The 20,000-nt window shown below is 48.0% G+C and overlaps 1 protein-coding gene across 2 annotated transcripts in view; it reads left to right on the top strand.

Annotated features, from left to right (window-relative positions):
- Positions 1 to 5,513: 5,513 nt before the first annotated feature.
- LOC310966581 (adenylate cyclase type 1-like) overlaps positions 5,514 to 20,000 on the top strand; it is a gene marked incomplete at both ends in the record, with an annotated part of 51,572 nt that continues 37,085 nt past the window's right edge. For both annotated transcript variants that reach the window (XM_083940347.1, XM_083940346.1), the window contains 4 exons: positions 5,514 to 6,128; positions 8,163 to 8,312; positions 13,123 to 13,241; positions 18,111 to 18,222. In XM_083940347.1, the coding sequence (XP_083796473.1) occupies positions 5,514 to 6,128; positions 8,163 to 8,312; positions 13,123 to 13,241; positions 18,111 to 18,222 (996 nt within the window). The remainder of the gene's footprint in view (positions 6,129 to 8,162; positions 8,313 to 13,122; positions 13,242 to 18,110; positions 18,223 to 20,000) is intronic.

Here is a 20,000-nt window from a genome sequence, read left to right as displayed (position 1 = left end):
GACATCGGGCGTGAGGCGGGGTCCACCCTGGACAGGACGCCAGTCTATCACAGGACACATAGAGACGAACAGAGACAGACAACCATTCACACCTACGGGTGATTTAGAGTCATCAATGAACCGAACACCTGCACGTCTTTGGACTGTGGGAGGAAACCGGAGAACCCGGAGAAAACCCACGCAGACACGGGGACAACATGCAAACATATTTTTACATGTCTCGGTGCATTTCTGATTTCTAAAAATACATTTGCAACACAATTAGGAGAGTGTTTTCATACGGTACATAATAAAAAACTGAATAAAGAAGAGGCCAACAGCAGCTGGAAAACACCAGTGAACTAATAAACAACTGTTGCAACATTGCACAGAATGGCTGGGTCTGTGGCTTTACCTATGCTGTATCATATATATATATATACTGTACTAGCATTTTTTTTTAAATAACCGAGGCAACAAAAACCTTTATTTTGTGAAAAAACACTGAACAAAATTACAACAGTAACCATTGCGTCAGAGGAGAAGATTTAAACAACGGTTTCTACTTTGTTCTCTAATTTTCTAACACTACATTTGCAGCTTAGCGTCGTATTCATGAGCCCAAGGTCCCTGAAAAGACTTCTGAACATAATTAAAGCTTAAAATCTTCAGAGTAACTGTACTTTAGCGACTGTAGCACGAGGGCGCGGGAGCTCGGCTCTCCCCTCAGATGGCCGTCAGATTGTCTTCCTTCTCGCTGTTGTGATCTCGTCCCTGCAGCCCATCGATTGGAAACGCGTTGGACGACAGTGGATATTGACCCGACAGTAACTGACTGTGCGCGCACAGAGAGGGACTTTTTGTTCGCAGGGCTCAAAGTGCTTCGCATTGACGTCTTCATTGATGAGCGGCCCCTTTGACTTCCTCGGAGATCTTAGTGATCCGAGATCACGCGTGACGACAATAAGGCAAGGTCATCGCCGCTCGGGCCGGCCTTACACCTGCATTTGTCCTCAGACGTGTGTGCACTAACGAGGAGCTGTTTGGGATTTTAAAAGCCTTTTGACTTCCTGTCTGATCATCACACAGTTACGCCCGGCGTGAAGCTGCGGGGAGGAGGCATTCGTGTACAAAGATGCACGGGTACGGGATTCTCTTATTACCTCAGACCCTGATTATTCTTCCCGTCTCAGTTCAACTGACAGGTCAATTTGCCCTATGCTTGAACCCTCTCTGGATGGCAAACCAGGTAAAGGGGCACCCAAAGCTCCAGGTCAACGTCCACACAACTAAACTGTATTGTACCAGCGACGGGCGCACATTGTGAAGCAGTCGCAGCTTTTAAAAAGATTATTTTTAGGGCTTTTTACTGCCTTTATTACACAGAACCTCTGGTAATTCAGAATTCAGTGTAGTCGTATGGGGAGGTAAGAACAGGGCTGCCTGCCAAAAGGTCCAGTCCAGACCAGCTGGAGGACTTTGCAAAGTCCAAAAACCGCAGAGAAGAACCCCAAAGCAAATTTCAGTCCAAAGCAACTGGACTTGGTTCTTTGTCAGGAAGACGTTTCACCTCTCATCCAAGAGGCTTCATCAGTTCATGTACGCATCTGACCAGGCTGGGACTGGACCAGGACCAGGACCAGGCTGGGACTGGACTAGGACCAGGCTGGGACTGGACTAGGACCAGGAGCAGGACCAGGCTGGGACTGGACCAGGAGCAGGACCAGGCTGGGACTGGACCAGGACCAGGACCAGGGCCAGGCTGGGACTGGACCAGGACCAGGACCAGGGCCAGGCTGGGACTGGACCAGGACCAGGACCAGGACCAGGGCCAGGACCAGGACCAGGACCAGGCTGGGACTGGTCCAGTTGCTTTGGACTGACATGTGCTTTGGGGATAACGATGACCTGGACAAATGAGACGTTCACAGGCACGCAGAGAAGACATTCATTCCAATGTTACACTGTTCCTGTTTGTCCACTGTGTGTTGTGCGGTCCTTCTCTGCTGGATGAGCCGTTACAGACCCTGACGCTTCCTCAGATGCTCATATACAGACTCAGTGGCGGACTCTGAATGTTTGAAAGGCAGGGGCCAAAAAATCAAAAGGGCACAATATAACATGGGGCCCCACCAGTGCACAAAAAGCTATGATGCATCATGCATTCATTCATTCATCTTCAACCTCTTGTCCCTGTCGGGGTCGCGGGGGGCTGGAGCCGATCCCAGCTGACAACAGGCACGAGGCGGGGTCCACCCTGGACAGGACGCCAGTCTATCACAGGACACATAGAGACAAACAGAGACAGACAACCATTCACACCTACGGGTGATTTAGAGTCATCAATGAACCGAACACCTGCACGTCTTTGGACTGTGGGAGGAAACCGGAGAACCCGGAGAAAACCCACGCAGACACGGGGACAACATGCAAACTCCACACAGAAGGGCCCCAGCCTGGATTCGAACCAGGAACCCTCTCACTGTGAGGCGACAGTGCTAACCACTACCCAGACCCACACATTTGGTTAATATTCAGTTTATCTTGTCTAAATGTTTTTATGGCTCAGTCTAAACATGTTGAACGGACGGACGACACCAAAAACTCTCCTGCTTCAGAGCGCCGCCATGTTGGATCCCATAGAACGCTCACTAAATTCTGATTGGTCGAGAGGACGTATCGCAGTTAGGCTAAAAACAGGTTTGGCGCTGGTCGCGGTTTGGAAAGGAACTGCATCTTGAGACCATTTTAAACAAGGAAATATAGAGATTTGGCAGAAACACTGATGAAGCAGTGAAAAGGTTCTGTTTACAGCAAAGTGGCTCAAACTCATTTTCTTTAAACTTGGCTTTTATATTTGTTTGGATCACCAGATGCTAATCTCCCCGGGGCCCACACATAAATAAAACCTGAGTAAAGACATGAAAGCACGGTCCACACCAAACCAGGAGAAAGAACAAGAGATGGGTCTGACCTTGTGACCCGATCTTTATGTCCGCCTCTCTTGAAAACCCCCCTTTGATAAAATCTAATTCCAAGACGATGAACATTTCAGCTGATACTAATGCACGTTTCCAAATTGTATTAAATCAGATTACATGGAGCCATGCGATACTCCATCACAGGAACACTGTACACAGTCCACAGAGATGGGGGGGGGGACAGGAGGGGGGGTTAATAGGGGTCCCCAGTGATGCCCCGGGTCCCCAAAGAGGTTAACCCGGCTCTGCACACAGTACGGATCACTATGGACACATTCCTGCTGTATTCAAATACCTATTATTATCAATACTTTGCGTTCATCTGCTTTGATGTATTATACCTGGGATGATGACCCTGAGAAGAGTAAATGATGCGCCTGACTGAATGTTATGATTAGTTAAATACATATAAAGGACGTACGTGTGCACATATCATGCACACGTACGTCAATACTTCCCATCATATGACTCAGGCACTCAGCTGAGCTCCTGGAGACCTCTGCTGTGAACTGTATAGAAGAAGAAGAAGAAGAAGAATTACTTTATTTATCCCGCAACGGGGAAATTTAATTTTTCACTCTTATTATTAATCATGTCACACACACACACACACACACACACACACACACACACACACACACACACACACACACACACACACACACAGGCCCAAAATACACACACATGCACAGACAGGACCTATATACATGCAACTAATGGAGAGATGTCAGAGCGAGGGGGCTGCCAGTGACCGGTGCCCCGAGCAGTTGGGGGTACATCACCTCAGCAGTGCCCAGGAGATGAACTGGCACCTCTCCAGCCACCAGTCCACGCTCCATTCATGGTCCACACAGGGACTTGAACCAGCGACCCGACAGTTCCCAGCCAATTCACCCATGGAACTCAGCTACTGCCTATTTTACATTGAAACTCTATTCTCATTCATCTCATGCAGACTTCTTTGTGCTACTTTCCTGCATGTCGATACGTCCGTCCATGATAACATTAGTCATATTTCACTCATGTGAGCCACGATCATGTTACTATTTGCTCTGCAGCTGCTGAATTTCAACTTGAGGTGAAAGCTCACAAATACAGATATGTGATATTAATGTGCACACATAAACATGTCCCATTTTTGTATGACTCATCCCGGTTTTTGGATATCTTGAACATCTCTGCACCTTATATTCTTATATCATTTATTTCCTTCATATCAATTACTGCACTCTGTTGCTGCAGCTGCTGCTATTTTGCACACCATTTATCCTCCTCTCATCTTCATCCACGCTTCTTCTGCAGGATCTTTAATGAAATTCTCACTTGCATATTCATGTGTCCTTCTTTTGGCAGTGCTTAGTTACATTTCCCACTGATTTCAGTATCTGTTCAAAGATGAATCCTCGTGGGTGTCCAGCTCAACAACTTGAAGTAAAACCAATGCACACTTATGCACAAACGCATGCACAAAATATGCAAATATGCACAGAACATGCCCTCAACAGCAACATTGGTGCATCACAGTTTAAGATGCACGGCGTCGTTCTCACAGTTGCACTGTTATTTCGGGTAAAGGGAGCTATTTTTAGCCTCCCTGCACGACCATCACCTTCCCCTTCTCTCGCGCTTTTCACTGTTAATTCTCTGCGTGAAACGAACACTTGACTCTGCAATAACATCTATGAGGGGAAGAGATGCGGGAAAGACCAAAATTGTTGCTATATTGGAGCATCCACCGGTGCAGCTGGGCTATTTTTAGCCGGGACTACATCAGCTCTGACTGCAGACACTGTGAGGGGAAATCACCGGCGCTGTGCTGCTGCTGTCTTCACCCAACAACCGCTGACATTTCACTAAAGCAAATTAAAGCAGGAGAAGGACACACAGCAGAACATAACATTTACTGTGTGTGTGTGTGTGTGTGTGTGTGTGTGTGTGTGTGTGTATGTGTGTGTGTGTGTGTGTGTGTGTGTGTGTGTGTGTGTGTGTGTGAGCTGCGCGTCTCAGAGGCGAGAGGAGGAGACAAAGTAAACCAGGGGAAATGTTGTCAAATGATGTGACAGGGACTGTGCGCCGAGCCTCGTGGTGAGCTGTTTTGATTATTATCACACACACACACACACACACACACACGCGCGCGTGATTCTTCCTGTGAGTCCGGCTGTAGTGCGTGATCACCGGTAACCCCGCGTGAAGCACCTCCTGAAGCACCGCGGGGTTCCGAGAGAGAGAGAGAGAGAGAGAGAGAGAGAGAGAGAGAGAGAGAGAGAGAGAGAGAGAGAGAGAGAGAGAGAGAGAGAGAGAGAGAGAGAGAGAGAGAGAGACGTGCTGCACATCGCTCGGGCCACTTTTTCTGACGACACACCAACAATCGTCAACCTGTGGATAGGGCGCGCGCAGTGCTCCGTCTCCACTGCCACCCTCTCCCCTCTGACACCGAGCCCGGACCCTTCGACATCCAGGACGCATGAACTGGGAGAGGGTGCCGGTTCGATTCCCGAACGCAGGAGAGGAACCGGGAAAGTTGAGGGGGTCGTGCGCCATCCCCGCTTCATGAATGGCCGGAACATGGAGGAGATGCCATTCGAAAGAGTCAAGACCCGGCGGAGGAAGGGTCACTGCCCGGCCGGTGCGCCCCTGGGCGCCATCGCCTGCGAGGACGAGTTCAACAGCCAGGAGCTGGAGGCTCTCTTCCAGAACTACAACCTGAAGCTGGAGCAGACCGCCACCCTCAAAGCGCTGGCGGTGCTCATCGTGGCCGCGTCCTCGCTGTCCCTGGTGGAGCTGCTGTCCAGCCCGCGTCTCACCTTGTCCAAGGGCTCCTACCCGGTGCACTGCGTGGTGTTCCTGTCGCTCTTCATCGTCACCAACGTCAAGTACCTGCAGGTGACGCAGCTGCAGCAGATCGCCAAGCTGGCCCTGCTGTTCAGCTTCACCTTTGCGCTGCTCTGCTGCCCGTTCCCGCTGGCGCTCGGCACGTCGGAGCTGCTGAGCGCCGCTGCCCCCGAGCAAGGCGTGTGGCAGCTCATGCTGGTCACCCTCGTGGCTTACGTGCTGCTGCCGGTGCGGACGCTGCTGGCCGTGGTGTTCGGGGTGATGCTGGCTGCGTCTCACTTCATTGTCATCGCGACGTCGTTCACGGGAAGGAGGCAGAAGCTGTGGAGACCGGTAAGTGCCGCACCTGCATCCGCGGTGTCCGAACAACTCTACCGCCCCATGCTTTAGTTCACAGGTCCTCCACTTGAGCCATCATCAGATTAAATAGGCAGCTTTAGCCCCTCACACTAAAAACAACTCCAGCCCGAGCACCAGCTTGAGTAAATGCTCCAGTGCAGATGAATGTAGTTGTACTGGGAGGCTCCCAGCTGTCATGACCTGGCTGTATGAGTGTCAAGTGGTGCTCAGAATCAGCACGCTTACTCTCCAGGTTAAAAACACCCTCAGTGGTCGATTTCAGCTCCAGGAAAGTGTAGGTGTCAAATTGGATGGAGCCCAAAGTTTCGCTTTGGCGCACCTCAGTGATGGAGCAGACGAGGAGCTGTCCAGCTGCTGGTGCTGAAACAGGAGCCCGCAGAGCCACACACACACACACACACACACACACACACACACACACACACACACACACACACACACACACACACACACACACACACACACACACACACACACACACACACACTCCTGGGGCTGACTCTGACTCTGGTCCTTGTGCTCCAGGTTGTAGGCAGAAGTCATAAGTTGAGTATTTAGGATGTGTTTTACGACACATATGGTTGACTGTGGTTTAGAGTTATGTAACATCTTGTGTAAGACGGTGGTGTTTGACCTTTAAGGCTTGTTTTCCCCTGATACCGATTCCAGTAATGGGCTGAAACCCAGCCTTAAAAATAAGCAAAAGTAAAAATAAAATTAGGATTATTCTTTGTACAGCCCTGTATGGATGTGATGTGATTGGCTCAGGTTGAACCCTTTGTAAACAGGAACAAATACATACAGAAAATGAAGGCTACAGAACTTTATTTTATTAGAAATTATATTTTAAGTTCTTTTTTTGATACGATAAGATTAACTTCATTGTCCCACGAATCTCGGGCACTTCACCCGTGCTGCAGCTATGAAAACCAACACATACAACATTGTAGAGACACAATAAAGCACATATTTAAATGACCCTAATGGTTCTGTGGTACGAATCAACGCATAGACTCACAACTCTACCTGAGATCCCTAAAACGATGCCACTTGTTATCTCATTGGGTGCGGTCCAAGCAAACACCAATTCCTCTTCATTTTCACTTTGTTCTCTTTGAAATTCTGAGTTGATGTGAAATGAGAAATTACCCAATAATCCAAAAACCAAAAGCGCAGATTAGAGAGAAGTTTTTGTGCATCAGAAATGTATTTCACCTGCTCTTCAGCTCTGTTTACGTGTGACCGCTCAGATTTATCTTGACCACCGAGTTGGGAACCACTGCTATAACACACGAATGTTCCTGTTACTTCATTAGTAGTGATGCATCACACAGTTTATGTGACTCCTAACCTTTCTGTCTTTTGAGGCCCGAGGAGATACAATGACCCAGTAATTTACTAGAAAAATAGGCAAAAATAAACCGAACTCTGTGAAGCACAAGTATGTTTCATTCAGGACCTCTCAGGTTTATTGTGCGGCCCCTTTGCGGGCTCAAGACCCGTAGGTTGGGCATCCCCTGCACTATGGTCGGGCGTGTTTCCTTCTTTTAGTTTTGCTCATTAGTTCCAGTGTCGACAGGAGTGAAGGCGTATCGTGTTCATGAGCTGCTGATTTGTGTCGTCCATCTCGCTGAGCCGGATTAGATTGTTCTCTGTGACCTTTGACCTCTGACCTTTTAGGAATCCACCACAGAGTTCATCCTCTAAATGAAGTGTTCGGGACGATCAATCGTTCCTGCTCATTCATCAATAATGCGCTTTATGTGCCGAGCAATCCACTGTACGGCTTTTGTTCTTTAAGTCACACCTACGGTATGAGTCATGTTGTAATCAATGCGCTGACCTGCCATTTAATCCATCCTATGGATTAATCGAGGATTGAGAAGTCTAATCCAGCGGGGGGTTTATGATGGCGCACAGAAATACGCGTATGGATGTGTGTCTTCCCTCAGGCTCACACGCACTCACTACGGTTTGTTTGGCATGTCTGTTCTTGTTTGTGTGCAGCTGGTGGCCAACGCCGTGCTGTTCACCAGTGTCAACCTGTCAGGGGTGTTTGTGAGGATTCTCACCGAGCGCACCCAGAGGAAAGTCTTCCTGCAGGCCCGCAACTGCATCGAGGAGCGGCTGAGACTGGAGGACGAGAATGAGAAGCAGGTGAATGTGCACACACGGACACACGGACACACGGGCGGATAGAAAACAGAGAGCGAGGTGATGGCGACGACGCTTCTGCACATTTCAGCTCGTCTTGAGGAGTTTTTTATTAAAGGTTTCAGGTGCCAATGTATTCCAACAACCTGCCCACAGGCACGCCGTAACTATGACAGCAGCTATTTAAGGAAAAAAAAGATCACTGCGGCACACGCTCCGGCGCCACACGTTCCGCCCCCTCCGCGCACACCTACACGCAGCGACTTAACAAAGGAACAATCAGGCAACTTTAACACACGCGGAAACACTTTGTGATGCGCCGCACCCTCCTCACCGGTCACGTGCACCAACCCGACCTACACGGGTTGTCGCGGGGAGAATTAATTATCCCATGTATGTGATATTTCTCCATGCGTGTCTCACCTTTGTTATACACAACATTCGTGAACGCACGTGCACACTTACCACCTGCGCTTTGCAGATTAGATGATGATATGCTGTGTTTTCCCCCCAGTAGCACTAACGGGCTCCCTTCTGACAGGTAATTACACAGGCAGATTGCTTTCATGGCCTCCCTACTCCACTAAAGGTCACAGTTTATCCGGGTGAGTGAAACACACACAGACCCTTGATTGGGTTCTAGCAACAGCCGGCCTGCAACCGGGCCGCTGCTCATGTTCCCACCATCTCGGATATAAATTTCAGCCGTCGACAGGTGCCTGCTTATCAGCCGGGTGTTTTCGCTGTGAGCCGAATCCATAGGTTGTATTGATTCCTGAGCATGTGTAGGCCATGTGCCGTACGTCTGGGTGGTAAATTGACTTCTCAGTTCAATAGTAATCTCGGAGCGCGGAGGTGTTTCTCGAATCGTTTAGGAACAATACAACCTGTGCTCCACATGTGACATGACTCAAAAAGGGACGCGGGCATCTCTGTAGCAGGCTGGCCCGATATGACCGCAACAGAGCAATCCCGACGTCTACCCTCTAGCTTTGTGTCTGAACCTTTAAACTGTAACGCACACGCATCAAAGTTCATTGTTATCCTCAGAAATAGTTCTACAAAAAAAAAAAGCCCAACCTCAAGGACCACTTCTGAGCTTTTTTAAAGGGCCTTAAGCAGCCATTGCCCTTGCAGTTCAACAGATCCCTCTCCTTGACGAACCGCCGAGGACGACGGCGTGTTATGGCTGAGATCTCCAGGGTAAAGGAAGCATGTTGGACTTTAAGTTGGGGACGCTTTGTCAAAGGACCCAATTCAAGAAATGAGCGTAACAAAAACGATGAATCATAACGTTATTGGATCTGCCAAATCTGTGGTCTGTGCAACTAAAACACTTGGTAAATACACTGCATTTATGGAGCTTTTTTCATTAGTCTGCAGATCATGCGCCGCACAGGGAGGCAGCTTGGGGCGATGGGTGGCACGTAAAACATAGGACTTTACACCAGGGGACAGGGTTCAATTCCTGTCCGCAGTAAACCAATCCAGGTCCTTTTCTCTGACCGTGACCACATGTTTTTCACGCCTAACCCTAACCGTCACCTTTCCTTGGCTGAAATCCGTCACGTAACTTTGTTTTTTGTGCGTTGTTGCACTTCGGCTTTAGCGTATTTCTACTTCCTGTCCGCCCTGCGGTCGTCAGCTTGTTTAATTTTGTAGGAATTTCTATGAATTTCTGTGGATAACTTTACGTAGGATCTGCTACGAACGTGTTCATATGAACATGTTGAGCGGTTAGCTTCAGTATCTTGCTCAAGGGCGCTTTGACAATCTCTCGCCTTGTATCGAAGCAAGAACCTCCCGATGACCGCTAGTCCTCCTGGACCGTGGCCCATCCTTCGTCAAGGATTGTGGGAAGGTCAAAGGTCACGCCAAGCCACACGTCCCCCTGCACTTCCCATGAGGTTTTGTGGTGCTTTAACAATACTTCCATCAAAGTCAAGAAAAAGCAAACATGGCTCAAGATCGTCTCTCACGGTACCAATCAGTGGGTTTTCCAAAAGCTTTCAACCACATCTCACTATCTTTGGTTCGCTCAGTTGTCATTATGTAACTTACGTTTGGACGCTCAGTGATTCGCTTTCTTTCTATTAGTGTTTTAAAATCACATATGGACTCCAGTTATTGCTAGATTTCAAGAACGTTTCCACAAGAACTGAGGAAACTCGCCAACGAACCTAGCAAGCGAAACCTTTAACAACGATATCGCAAAGTCACACCGCGGCTGTCTGCAGTTCAAGAAGGAACGTTTATGCTAAACCATAGTTTTTGTGGGATTTCCCCCCTTTCTTTATTAATCTGGAGGACTGGGAACATATATTTTTAATGTGAGAAAGAGCGAGCCGGGGGTTCATTAATAAACCATCACGAGGAGAGCCCTGTTCAAACACAGCACACAGTGAGTTAAACCTGGCACAGATCAAATGGGAATTAAACCACAAGGAGGAATGGAAGAGGCCGATAAAGCAGGTATCATTAAAACGACCACTAATTCTTTGGTTGTCGTGATTTTTACACACCTGTGACACATCTGTGCATACGTGAAACACAAGCACATACGGACAAAAACCCTTTCACACACACACACACACAGCCTCCACCAGCGCTGCTCTCCACTCAAGTGTTTCATTCAGCGGTTGCGTGAATGGATGTATGATGTGAAACGGCGTCGGAGGGAGACACAGGAGAGCCCCGGCTGCTTTTATAACCTGCCTCTCAGCAGCTATTCAGCAGAGCCGCCCGGTGATTCATTGTGCATTCACAACCGTCTGACATCCAACGAGAGGTTCGAGAGTACTTTACGCCGCTGCAGCTGATACGATACGCACGCACGAATGCTAAATATGCTGACTCGTGTAAATACAACTTTAGTCCGGTGGTGCTCAAAGGATTAGCTGATGAGTTGATCTGGCTGAATTGACAACAAGTTATTCTTCAGACTAAAACGCCAAACATTAAACAGCTTGAGTCTCTCAAACGTGAGGATTCAGTCGAGTGTCCCCAATGATGAAGTCCATGTGTCCGCTACGGTCGAAAGCAGGGATGTCAAAGTCAAATACATCAGAGGGCCAAAAAAACAAATTTGCTACGAGCCGAGGGCCGGACTGGTTCAATGTTTATTAAAACATATTAAAATGATTGCATATAACTTATCGAACCAAGACCTAACACAGTGTACCGTATTTTATTTAATCATTAAATGAATAATCCCATATTTTTGTACGGCTCTGTCAGGAATTTTCCAACAGACTCACAGACAAAAACAAACTTGTCCTGTACATTAAATGAATAAAGCAAGATTTTCTTATGACTTTAGTTATTTCAAGGAAAACATTTTCAACAAAAGACACACAGCTTTGCCTTTTACCTCCGTGAACATGAGCTCTGCCTCCCACCGAGCTTCAAACACCCTGTTCTCGTCGTCCACCTTCCCTTTAGCCATTATTGGGGGGGGGGGGGGGGGGGGTTGCTGAAAGTTGACATCTGCCCTAAATGCTGATGAATAATGAAGCCTCGGCCCACTTGTGGCGCTTAAGTGAGTTCGCAGGCTACCGTTGCACTGTGGGTAATGTAGTTTTGGTGCGTGAAAAACACCAGCAGGCGACTGTGGAGTGCGGGCCGGTTCTAACACTAATCAAATATCATCCCGGGGGCCAAGATAATTCATTCGGGGGCCGGATCTGGCCCGTGGGCCTTGACTTTGACACCCATGGTCTAAAGGGTAACACTAGATTTGCTCTTTACTCTTGCAAGACTCACTGCCGACAACCTTAAAGTGTAATTCCGGCTTAAAAATCACCCTATGGTCTTTTTGGACAGTTGCACACATCAAATAAGCCAAGAGACATTTTATTTTGTGTATAAACTATTAACGGAGAAATCCGGGGAGAGTCGCTAACAGTCCGTCTGTGCTGAACCTGCAGCCATCTTCTCTTTCTGTTTTTAGCATGAGAAGAGTCTCCACACACAAAACAAAGCAGCAACAGCGTAGTTAGTGAAGCCAGAGTTTATTAAAAGACTGTTTTAAAGACCTTACCTACTGGCCCCTGTACCAGCTCCTCTCATAGTAAAGTCCATTACAGTGGATTACCAAAGTCAATCCCAAAGGAAGGAGCTTTGTTTTGTGTGTAGGGACTCTTCTCATGCTGCTGCAGAGGTTTGCTGTTATTTTCAGCAGCATTAGTGGTTAAAAAAGACCTTTGAATGCCTTCACCGTACTGCCCCGAGCTAATCACTGTTGTGTCAGCTGTTAGTGACTCTCTGGGATTTCTCCATTAATAGTTTATACCTAACACAAATGTCTCAATGGTTTATTTGATGTATGCAAGTGTCGAAAAAGACTGATTTTACCCTGGAATTACACTTTAAAGTCAGTGCATAACCTCGACCATCTAACTTTAACATTTGGGGTCTTGTCTCGTTGCTTTTGACCCAATCCACAAAACATATCCATCCATTATGTGTCGATGAATGGATGGATTCATCGTTTTACCTGTAATTCAGTTTGTTAGAGAACAGAAATCTCTCACATTTGAGATGCTGGAACCAGTGAATGTTTAAAAACGTTGCTTTCTGCTGATCGACTACTTGATGAGTGAGTCATCATGTCACTGCCACACTCACACAGGTGTATTTGTATTTCCTGTTTGTTCTTTGCTTTGTTGTAAACATCCAGATTATGGAGCAAAGAACAAACAGTTCGTATCTGTCGGCTCAAACCTGCACGGACAGCGACACACTGTACGTTGTTTTATGTCCTCACACTTTAAACTTTCATCCTCTTCTTCTCTTTTAACCCCACCTTCCTCAGGAGCGTCTGCTAATGAGCCTACTGCCCAGGAACGTTGCCATGGAGATGAAGGAGGACTTCCTGAAGCCGCCTGAGCGTATCTTTCACAAGATCTACATCCAACGTCATGACAATGTCAGGTACGGGGCTGTCATGACAACTGTGGACCGCAGAGGTGCGCGGAGGGGGCTGGAGTGTTTTGATCCGGGTGTCACCCGCTGTGACGTCAAGGTCAAAAATAGACGGAGAGCAATTAAAGTTAGAAAAGAATGCAGATGCAATCAAACTATGTAAAGGTTAGACAGAGGGAAGGGACGGAGCACTGTTGCCACCAAAGGGAGATTAGAAAACCGAGTGCATGTGTTAAACAGCACAGTGGCTGTAATATGATTTATCTGTTGTTTCATTAGAAGCTCTGTAGCAGCCAGACCAGGGGCGTGCACAGACTGTTTGGAGGGCAGGGCCGAAAAGGGAAAAAAGGGCACTTATAGCGCGTCCTTGCTACTAAAAAGGGCACTTTAACATGCGTTTTGGCTCCTAGAGGGCACTTAAACATGCGTTTTGGCTCCTAGAGGGCACTTTAGCACACATTTGGGCTCCTAGAGGGCACTTTAACATGCGTTTTGGCTCCTAGAGGGCACTTTAGCACACGTTTTGGCTCCTAGAGGGCACTCCAACATGCATTTTGGCTCCTAGAGGGCACTTTAGCACACGTTTTGGCTCCTAGAGGGCACTTTAACATGCGTTTTGGCTTCTAGAGGGCACTTTGACATGCGTTTTGGCTCCTAGAGGGCACTCCAACATGCGTTTTGGTTCCTAGAGGGCACTTTTACATGCGTTAAGGCTCCTAGAGGGCACTTTAGCACGCATTTTGGCTCCTAGAGGGCACTTTAGCACGCATATTTCAACAATTGCGCCTCAATTGGGCCATGATTTCTGTGTGACTATGAAGCACCAGTGTGGTGGTGACACTTTACCACCAAAGATTTAACATTTTCACCCAAACGCACCAATAAAACAGGCCCTTTGAAGCATTTGAACATAAAATCAGCAAAGAGTTCCAAAAGTTACAATCACATCCAAAAGGTTGAGAAATATTGACTAGAAGCCGCTTCGTGGTTTGACAGCTTAGAGCTTAAATAACACATTTAAATCAGCTTAAATGGATATTACCGTAATAACTGGAGTTGCACAATGAATCGAATATTAACCACGATCAGGATTTTGGCTTCCCACGATTAAATGAATATGGTTGAGCGCAATATCTGCGTTTAAAATTTGAGCTCCGCTTGGAAGAAACTTCTGTTGCATATCAAATCAATCAAAACATCAGTTCTTAGAGCAACATGTCGTCAGTGTGAGGAAGCCAGGGTCATATAGAGACGGCTCAGTAATGAAATATCATTTACAGCAGCTCTGTCCCTGTAACTCTTATCACCCTTTTCAGCAGCCACCTCTGTTGCACTCATGATGAAGAGAACCCGGCCCAACTTTGAGCTGATTATGTTCCAACGAGGCAGCAAAGAGAAACGGAGAGCTGTATCAGTGCTGCTGAGTGTGGGAGTGCAGGGCGAGGTAGCATGTCAACAGCACTCTTGTCAAGAGACAATCCTCCCCTCTCTCTCTCTCTCTCTCTCTCTCTCTCTCTCTCTCTCTCTCTCTCTCTGTCTCTCTCTCTGTCTGTCTGTCTCTCTGCTCATCTCCCACACTCACCGACAGCTCGGGAACATCGCCGCCCGTTCACCAGCCTCGCTGCTGCGCTGGCACACGGCCAAACATCACGCTTCTGCTCCAGAGCCCAGCACCCGCCCGTCCCCAGGGAGCTGCCACAAACACACACACACACATGCCCCCGTAAACACACCGGGGGAGAAAAAAAAAAGCTTTATTTTGCCGAGCAGGGGGGGGGCGACATCTCCCTGATCTGGCCCCCGTTTGATGTGGCCCCAAGAGCGTTTGATCGCATACCTGGTTAGCTCCGCCACCGCTCTGCACTCCCTCTCCGCAGCTGCTGTTAACCCCCTCTCTGCCCCCCTTTGCCTCCTCACCCATCAGCACAACCTGCAGGATCAGCCTCATTCAAAGACGAATCTCACAACAGAGCTTTTCTGTCGAGCAGCAGTCGTGATCCAGGCTTTGCATACATCAGGCTCCTGAGCCAGAGAGAGCAGAGCGACTCAGTCACGATGCAGAGGAAGGGGTCGCCTTCAAGCTACTGCAACTGGGTATCCAACATCAGTACAGTATCAGTACTGAACTATATAACTGCCAAGTACTTAAAGCAGGCATTGAATGTCTAGTCAGATACGTCTTTATTCTCTGATCAGAGAGTTAGTGGGTCGTCCTCCATTCTGAAGATCTGCGGTTTGATCCACCGGCTCCTCCGGTCCACATGTCGAAGTGTCCTTGGGCAAGACACTAACAAAATTGCTCCTCATGCTGTGTCCAAGTCCAAATTCAGATTATTTTAATGAGACAAACTTCATGTATTTGGCTGCTGGTGTTTCGACAAGAAAACACAAGAGCATTGGCTGTTTGTGCAAACTAGCGGCGTGCCCGTTGCTCGGCCTCTGGTGCCGCTGCCTGCAGGAGAGAACCTCTCCTCTAAACAACCTCACTCTCCACTTTGTGCTTAATTGGGTCCTGAGCAATACACCTGTCATGACACATCTGTGTAACCTAGCAATGCAAGATCACACACGTCGTTTGGGACCAGGCTATTTCAAGGAACAAAGCATTCATTCTGAAAGTGACATTGCGGTTGCTTGCAGTGTTTGAGTTTGCTCATATGACATCCAGGGTCTTCTTGCGACAAGGGTCCCCTCACAATACACTGCAAAGTGGGCAGGAGGCGGGACTTATTGTTATGTCCAGGAAATCTCAAGAGCTCGCACGCAACACTGCACTTCCTTGGGTTCTTGGTAACACTTCCGCCAAACAGTCATGAACGGTCATCGAGAAAATCAGACAGACAGAAAGACGTTTTTTCCGTTAGATACCTAAAAATAACAACCTACGCACCTAACAGAGATCTCTAACGGCCCGCGTGAACTCTTGTCTGTCAGGAGCAAAGGCCAAAGGTCAAAGTAGAGGAAGACCACATGACTATAATATAAACTGAGTGTTAAAGTTCATCCTTGACCCTGGATGGTATAATGTCTATGTCCAGCATCTCTCAAACCAAAGTACCAGGCAAAGTGACCTGATGGTGACGCTAGATGAAAAGTTAAGGGATCACCGTAAGTGATACTTACCAGCCACGACAGCGACGCTGGTATTGTTTTCACCTCGTCAGGTGTGTGTCATCATATGGCCCCGGAGAGGTCCAGATTGTATCACTGCGCACATATTACAGGTGTGTAGTTGGCTGTCTGAGTTCAGAATTGGATGTGATCCAATCAAGGAGGGAAGAAAGTAGGGAAAGGGCGATGTTATGCCCCTGATCCCTACAACTGTGCAAGATGTAGAGACGATATGTTACTACAGGTGTCTGCTTGAGATCAAGATGAAGGCTGATTTCAAGGATGAGTGCGGTCCGAGCAAGGGCATCAACTTGGCTGATGTTATCCTATCGCAAGTCTTGCAGGTTCATGAATATCTGTACACAGTTTCATGGAAATCCATCCATCCGGTGGCGTCCAATAGTTTCAGATATTTCAGTCCGGAACAAAGTGGTGGACGGACATTTCGCACCCTAGAGTCATGGCGCTACGGTGCATTGGCTCTAAACTCCCAAACACAACCGATTGAGATTGAGCTTTCAACCACATCTCAAAGCCTCTTTGTGAGATCGAGTTTGCTCAGTCGTCATGGAAATAACCACTAAAGTATCTCCAGCATGCAGGGAGGGGAGGCTGCGAGTTGATGCGCATAATTGTAGATTGGCATCAAGTTAAAATATATTTATTTGTATTTATTATATGTCAAAAGGAAAATCAGGAAATGTGAGTGTACTGCTTTCTGCAAGGAACGCACAAACAAGAAATTACGTTGTTCTCTTAGTAAAACATCAAAAAAAGACGGTTTTGCTTTCAGTAAAAAAATTATACCCAGCTCTACACCCGGCTCTACACGGCTCTACACACGGCTCTACACTCAGCTCTACACGGCTCTACACCCGGCTCCACACGCGGCTCCACACACGGCTCCACACACGGCTCTACACCCGGCTCCACACGCGGCTCCACACGCGGCTCTACACGCGGCTCCACGCGCAGCTCCACACGCACCTCCACACGCACCTCCACACGCACCTCCACACGCACCTCTACACGCAGCTCCACACGCACCTCCACACGCACCTCCACACGCACCTCCACACACAGCTCCACACGCAGCTCTACACACACGGCTCCACACGCAGCTCCACGCTCAGCTCTACACACGCAGCTCTACACACAGCTCTACACACAGCTCCACACACAGCTCCACACACAGCTCCACACACAGCTCCACACACAGCTCCACACACAGCTCTACACACACGGCTCTACACACAGCTCCGAACACAGCTCTACACACAACTCTAGCTCCGGTGCCGTTACTCTACTGGGAGCAGTGTGGTTTTTTTTTACGACTGAGAGTCAATAAGATCCATAACACCTTGTTTTGTTGCCATCTGGCCTCAGAGCAAATGAATGAGGGGCTAAGTACCTTTCAACACCTTCTTCATACACACTACGGCAGCTCGCCAGCAGCGGGCTGTAATTGATTTAGCGGTTGGCCTAAAAGACGCTTTCACTTATCAGGATTGGATTATGGTGCTCTTGCTTCACGTTTGATCGCCATCAGCCAATTGCTCCGCTCCGGCGTGATCTGTGGGTATTTAGTGTCACAAAGAGGAGACGAATACGTTGCCCTCTCTGTATCTGTAGGATTCTCTTTGTTTCCAAGTGTACTGGGATCTGCAGAGAGTTGTCTTCCCGGAGAACACGAGTGACTTCAGCTGTCAGGACGAGATGAGTGCCTCACGTCACAGTTCTCATTCATCTCTCCCTCTCTTCTGACAGCATCCTGTTTGCAGACATTGTGGGTTTCACCAGCTTGGCTTCTCAGTGCACCGCTCAGGAACTCGTCAAACTGCTCAACGAACTCTTTGGGAAGTTTGATGAGCTGGCTACAGTAAGTGCTCTACCTTTCCTCCCCGCCGCCTCTAGCTCTCATGTACTCCTTTATGAAAATGATGACATGAATGTGTGAGTGAAAGAGTTTCCATGCCATGCGAGAACAATTGATGGATCACCTCTAATGGGCGACTATTTATACCCGTTTACGGGGCCTGAAAAATGAAGCCAATGCAGAAGTTCAACCTGCATTCTCTCTAATGTTCAGTAGGGGGCGACGCCACTGGCTCCAAAATAAGAAGTCTATAGAAGTCAATGAGAAAATGATTTAATCCCTTAGTAAACATTTTACTAATGAGTTTAAGTCTTCTTCAGAAAAGCTTGATGTTCATTTAGTAAGTTATGGTCCCATTAAAGGCCCCTACGCACGATATGTGGTAAAAACGCTTTGCACCCACTGTTCCATTCATTTCCTATGGAGGAGGCGGCAGCGCCCAAGGTACAGCGCGCACCGCTCAGATTTGCCTCTCTGCCGCCGCCGGTTCAAATCAGTTGAACTCTGACCTAGTGCCCGCTGACCTTTCAAAAGTGCAACCAATGAGACGCAAGCTTTGAGTGTGGCGTTTACGTTTCCTAGGCAACCAGAGAGCAACATCAAGCTGTTTCTGTGTCTGAGTTTCCCGAACTATTTATTATTATTTATCACGATCTCAGAAGAAAATGTAACGCTCGGAGGTTTATAAGCATCACAGCAGGTTTGTGAACAGGCAGTTTACGTGCGAACGGTTGTTACAATACTAATGTTGATTTAACCGTTTACTTGGTCTCTGCGCCCAACTTCGCGGTGAACCCAGCGCCAAAAGCTGATCATGTGACGGCCAAATAGATGATAAAGCAGGTGATTATTTAGGGCGGGGCTACACAGCCACCTGTCAATCAGGATATTGGATATATTTTACTGAGTTTTCTTAAAACCGCCTCGATCAGCGTTTGTATAGTTGCACTGTCGTTTTTTGCTGCTCTGTGTGCCCTGAATTGCCCCCCGGGGACAAATAAAGTTTTTTGAATTGAATTGAATTGTTTTCATTTTCATACATATATATTTAATAAGTGGCCGACACGGTACTATGGTGGTTAGCGCTGTTGCCTCACAACAAGAGGGTTCCTGGTTTGAATCCCGGCTGGGGCCCTTCTGTGTGGAGTTTGCGTGTTCTCCCCGTGTCTGCGTGGGTTCTCTCCGGGTTCTCCGGTTTCCTCCCACAGTCCAAAGACGTGCAGGTGTTCGGTTCATTGATGACTCTAAATCACCCGTAGGTGTGAATGGTTGTCTGTCTCTGTTCGTCTCTATGTGTCCTGTGATAGACTGGCGTCCTGTCCAGGGTGGACCCCGCCTCACGCCCGATGCCAGCTGGGATCGGCTCCAGCTCTCTCTCCCCCTGCGACCCCGACAGGGACAAGCGGTTAAAGATGAATGAATACTTAATTAGTGCTATTGGAGGGAGACTGAGGTTTAAGCTTCTCTGTAATTGTTTTGCATATGACGATGAAACTAATCAGCTGATGAATACACTGACACTGATGGTGTATAGGCCACTGTGCAGTGTACTGGGTCTTGGTTTGTACGGTGTAACTCACAAAGACAAGTAGGTGGATTTAAATGATAGCGTCTGTGGTGGCGTTTGGTCACTGAGCCATCGCAGTGAAGGAGGGAGGTTTGGCCGCAAGTGGCTCCAAACAGTTGGTCAGTCTGTTGATCCTCTGTCTGTCCCACGTTCCTGCTGTTAAAGGGAAGGTTTCTGATGCCACTGTGCACTCAAAGGGGGAATTGTTGGGTCT

This window comes from Echiichthys vipera (genome assembly GCF_963691815.1).
Source record: "Echiichthys vipera genome assembly, chromosome: 3".
In the NCBI taxonomy this organism is placed as follows: domain Eukaryota; kingdom Metazoa; phylum Chordata; class Actinopteri; order Perciformes; family Trachinidae; genus Echiichthys; species Echiichthys vipera.
This window is presented reverse-complemented; position numbering and strand designations above follow the sequence as displayed.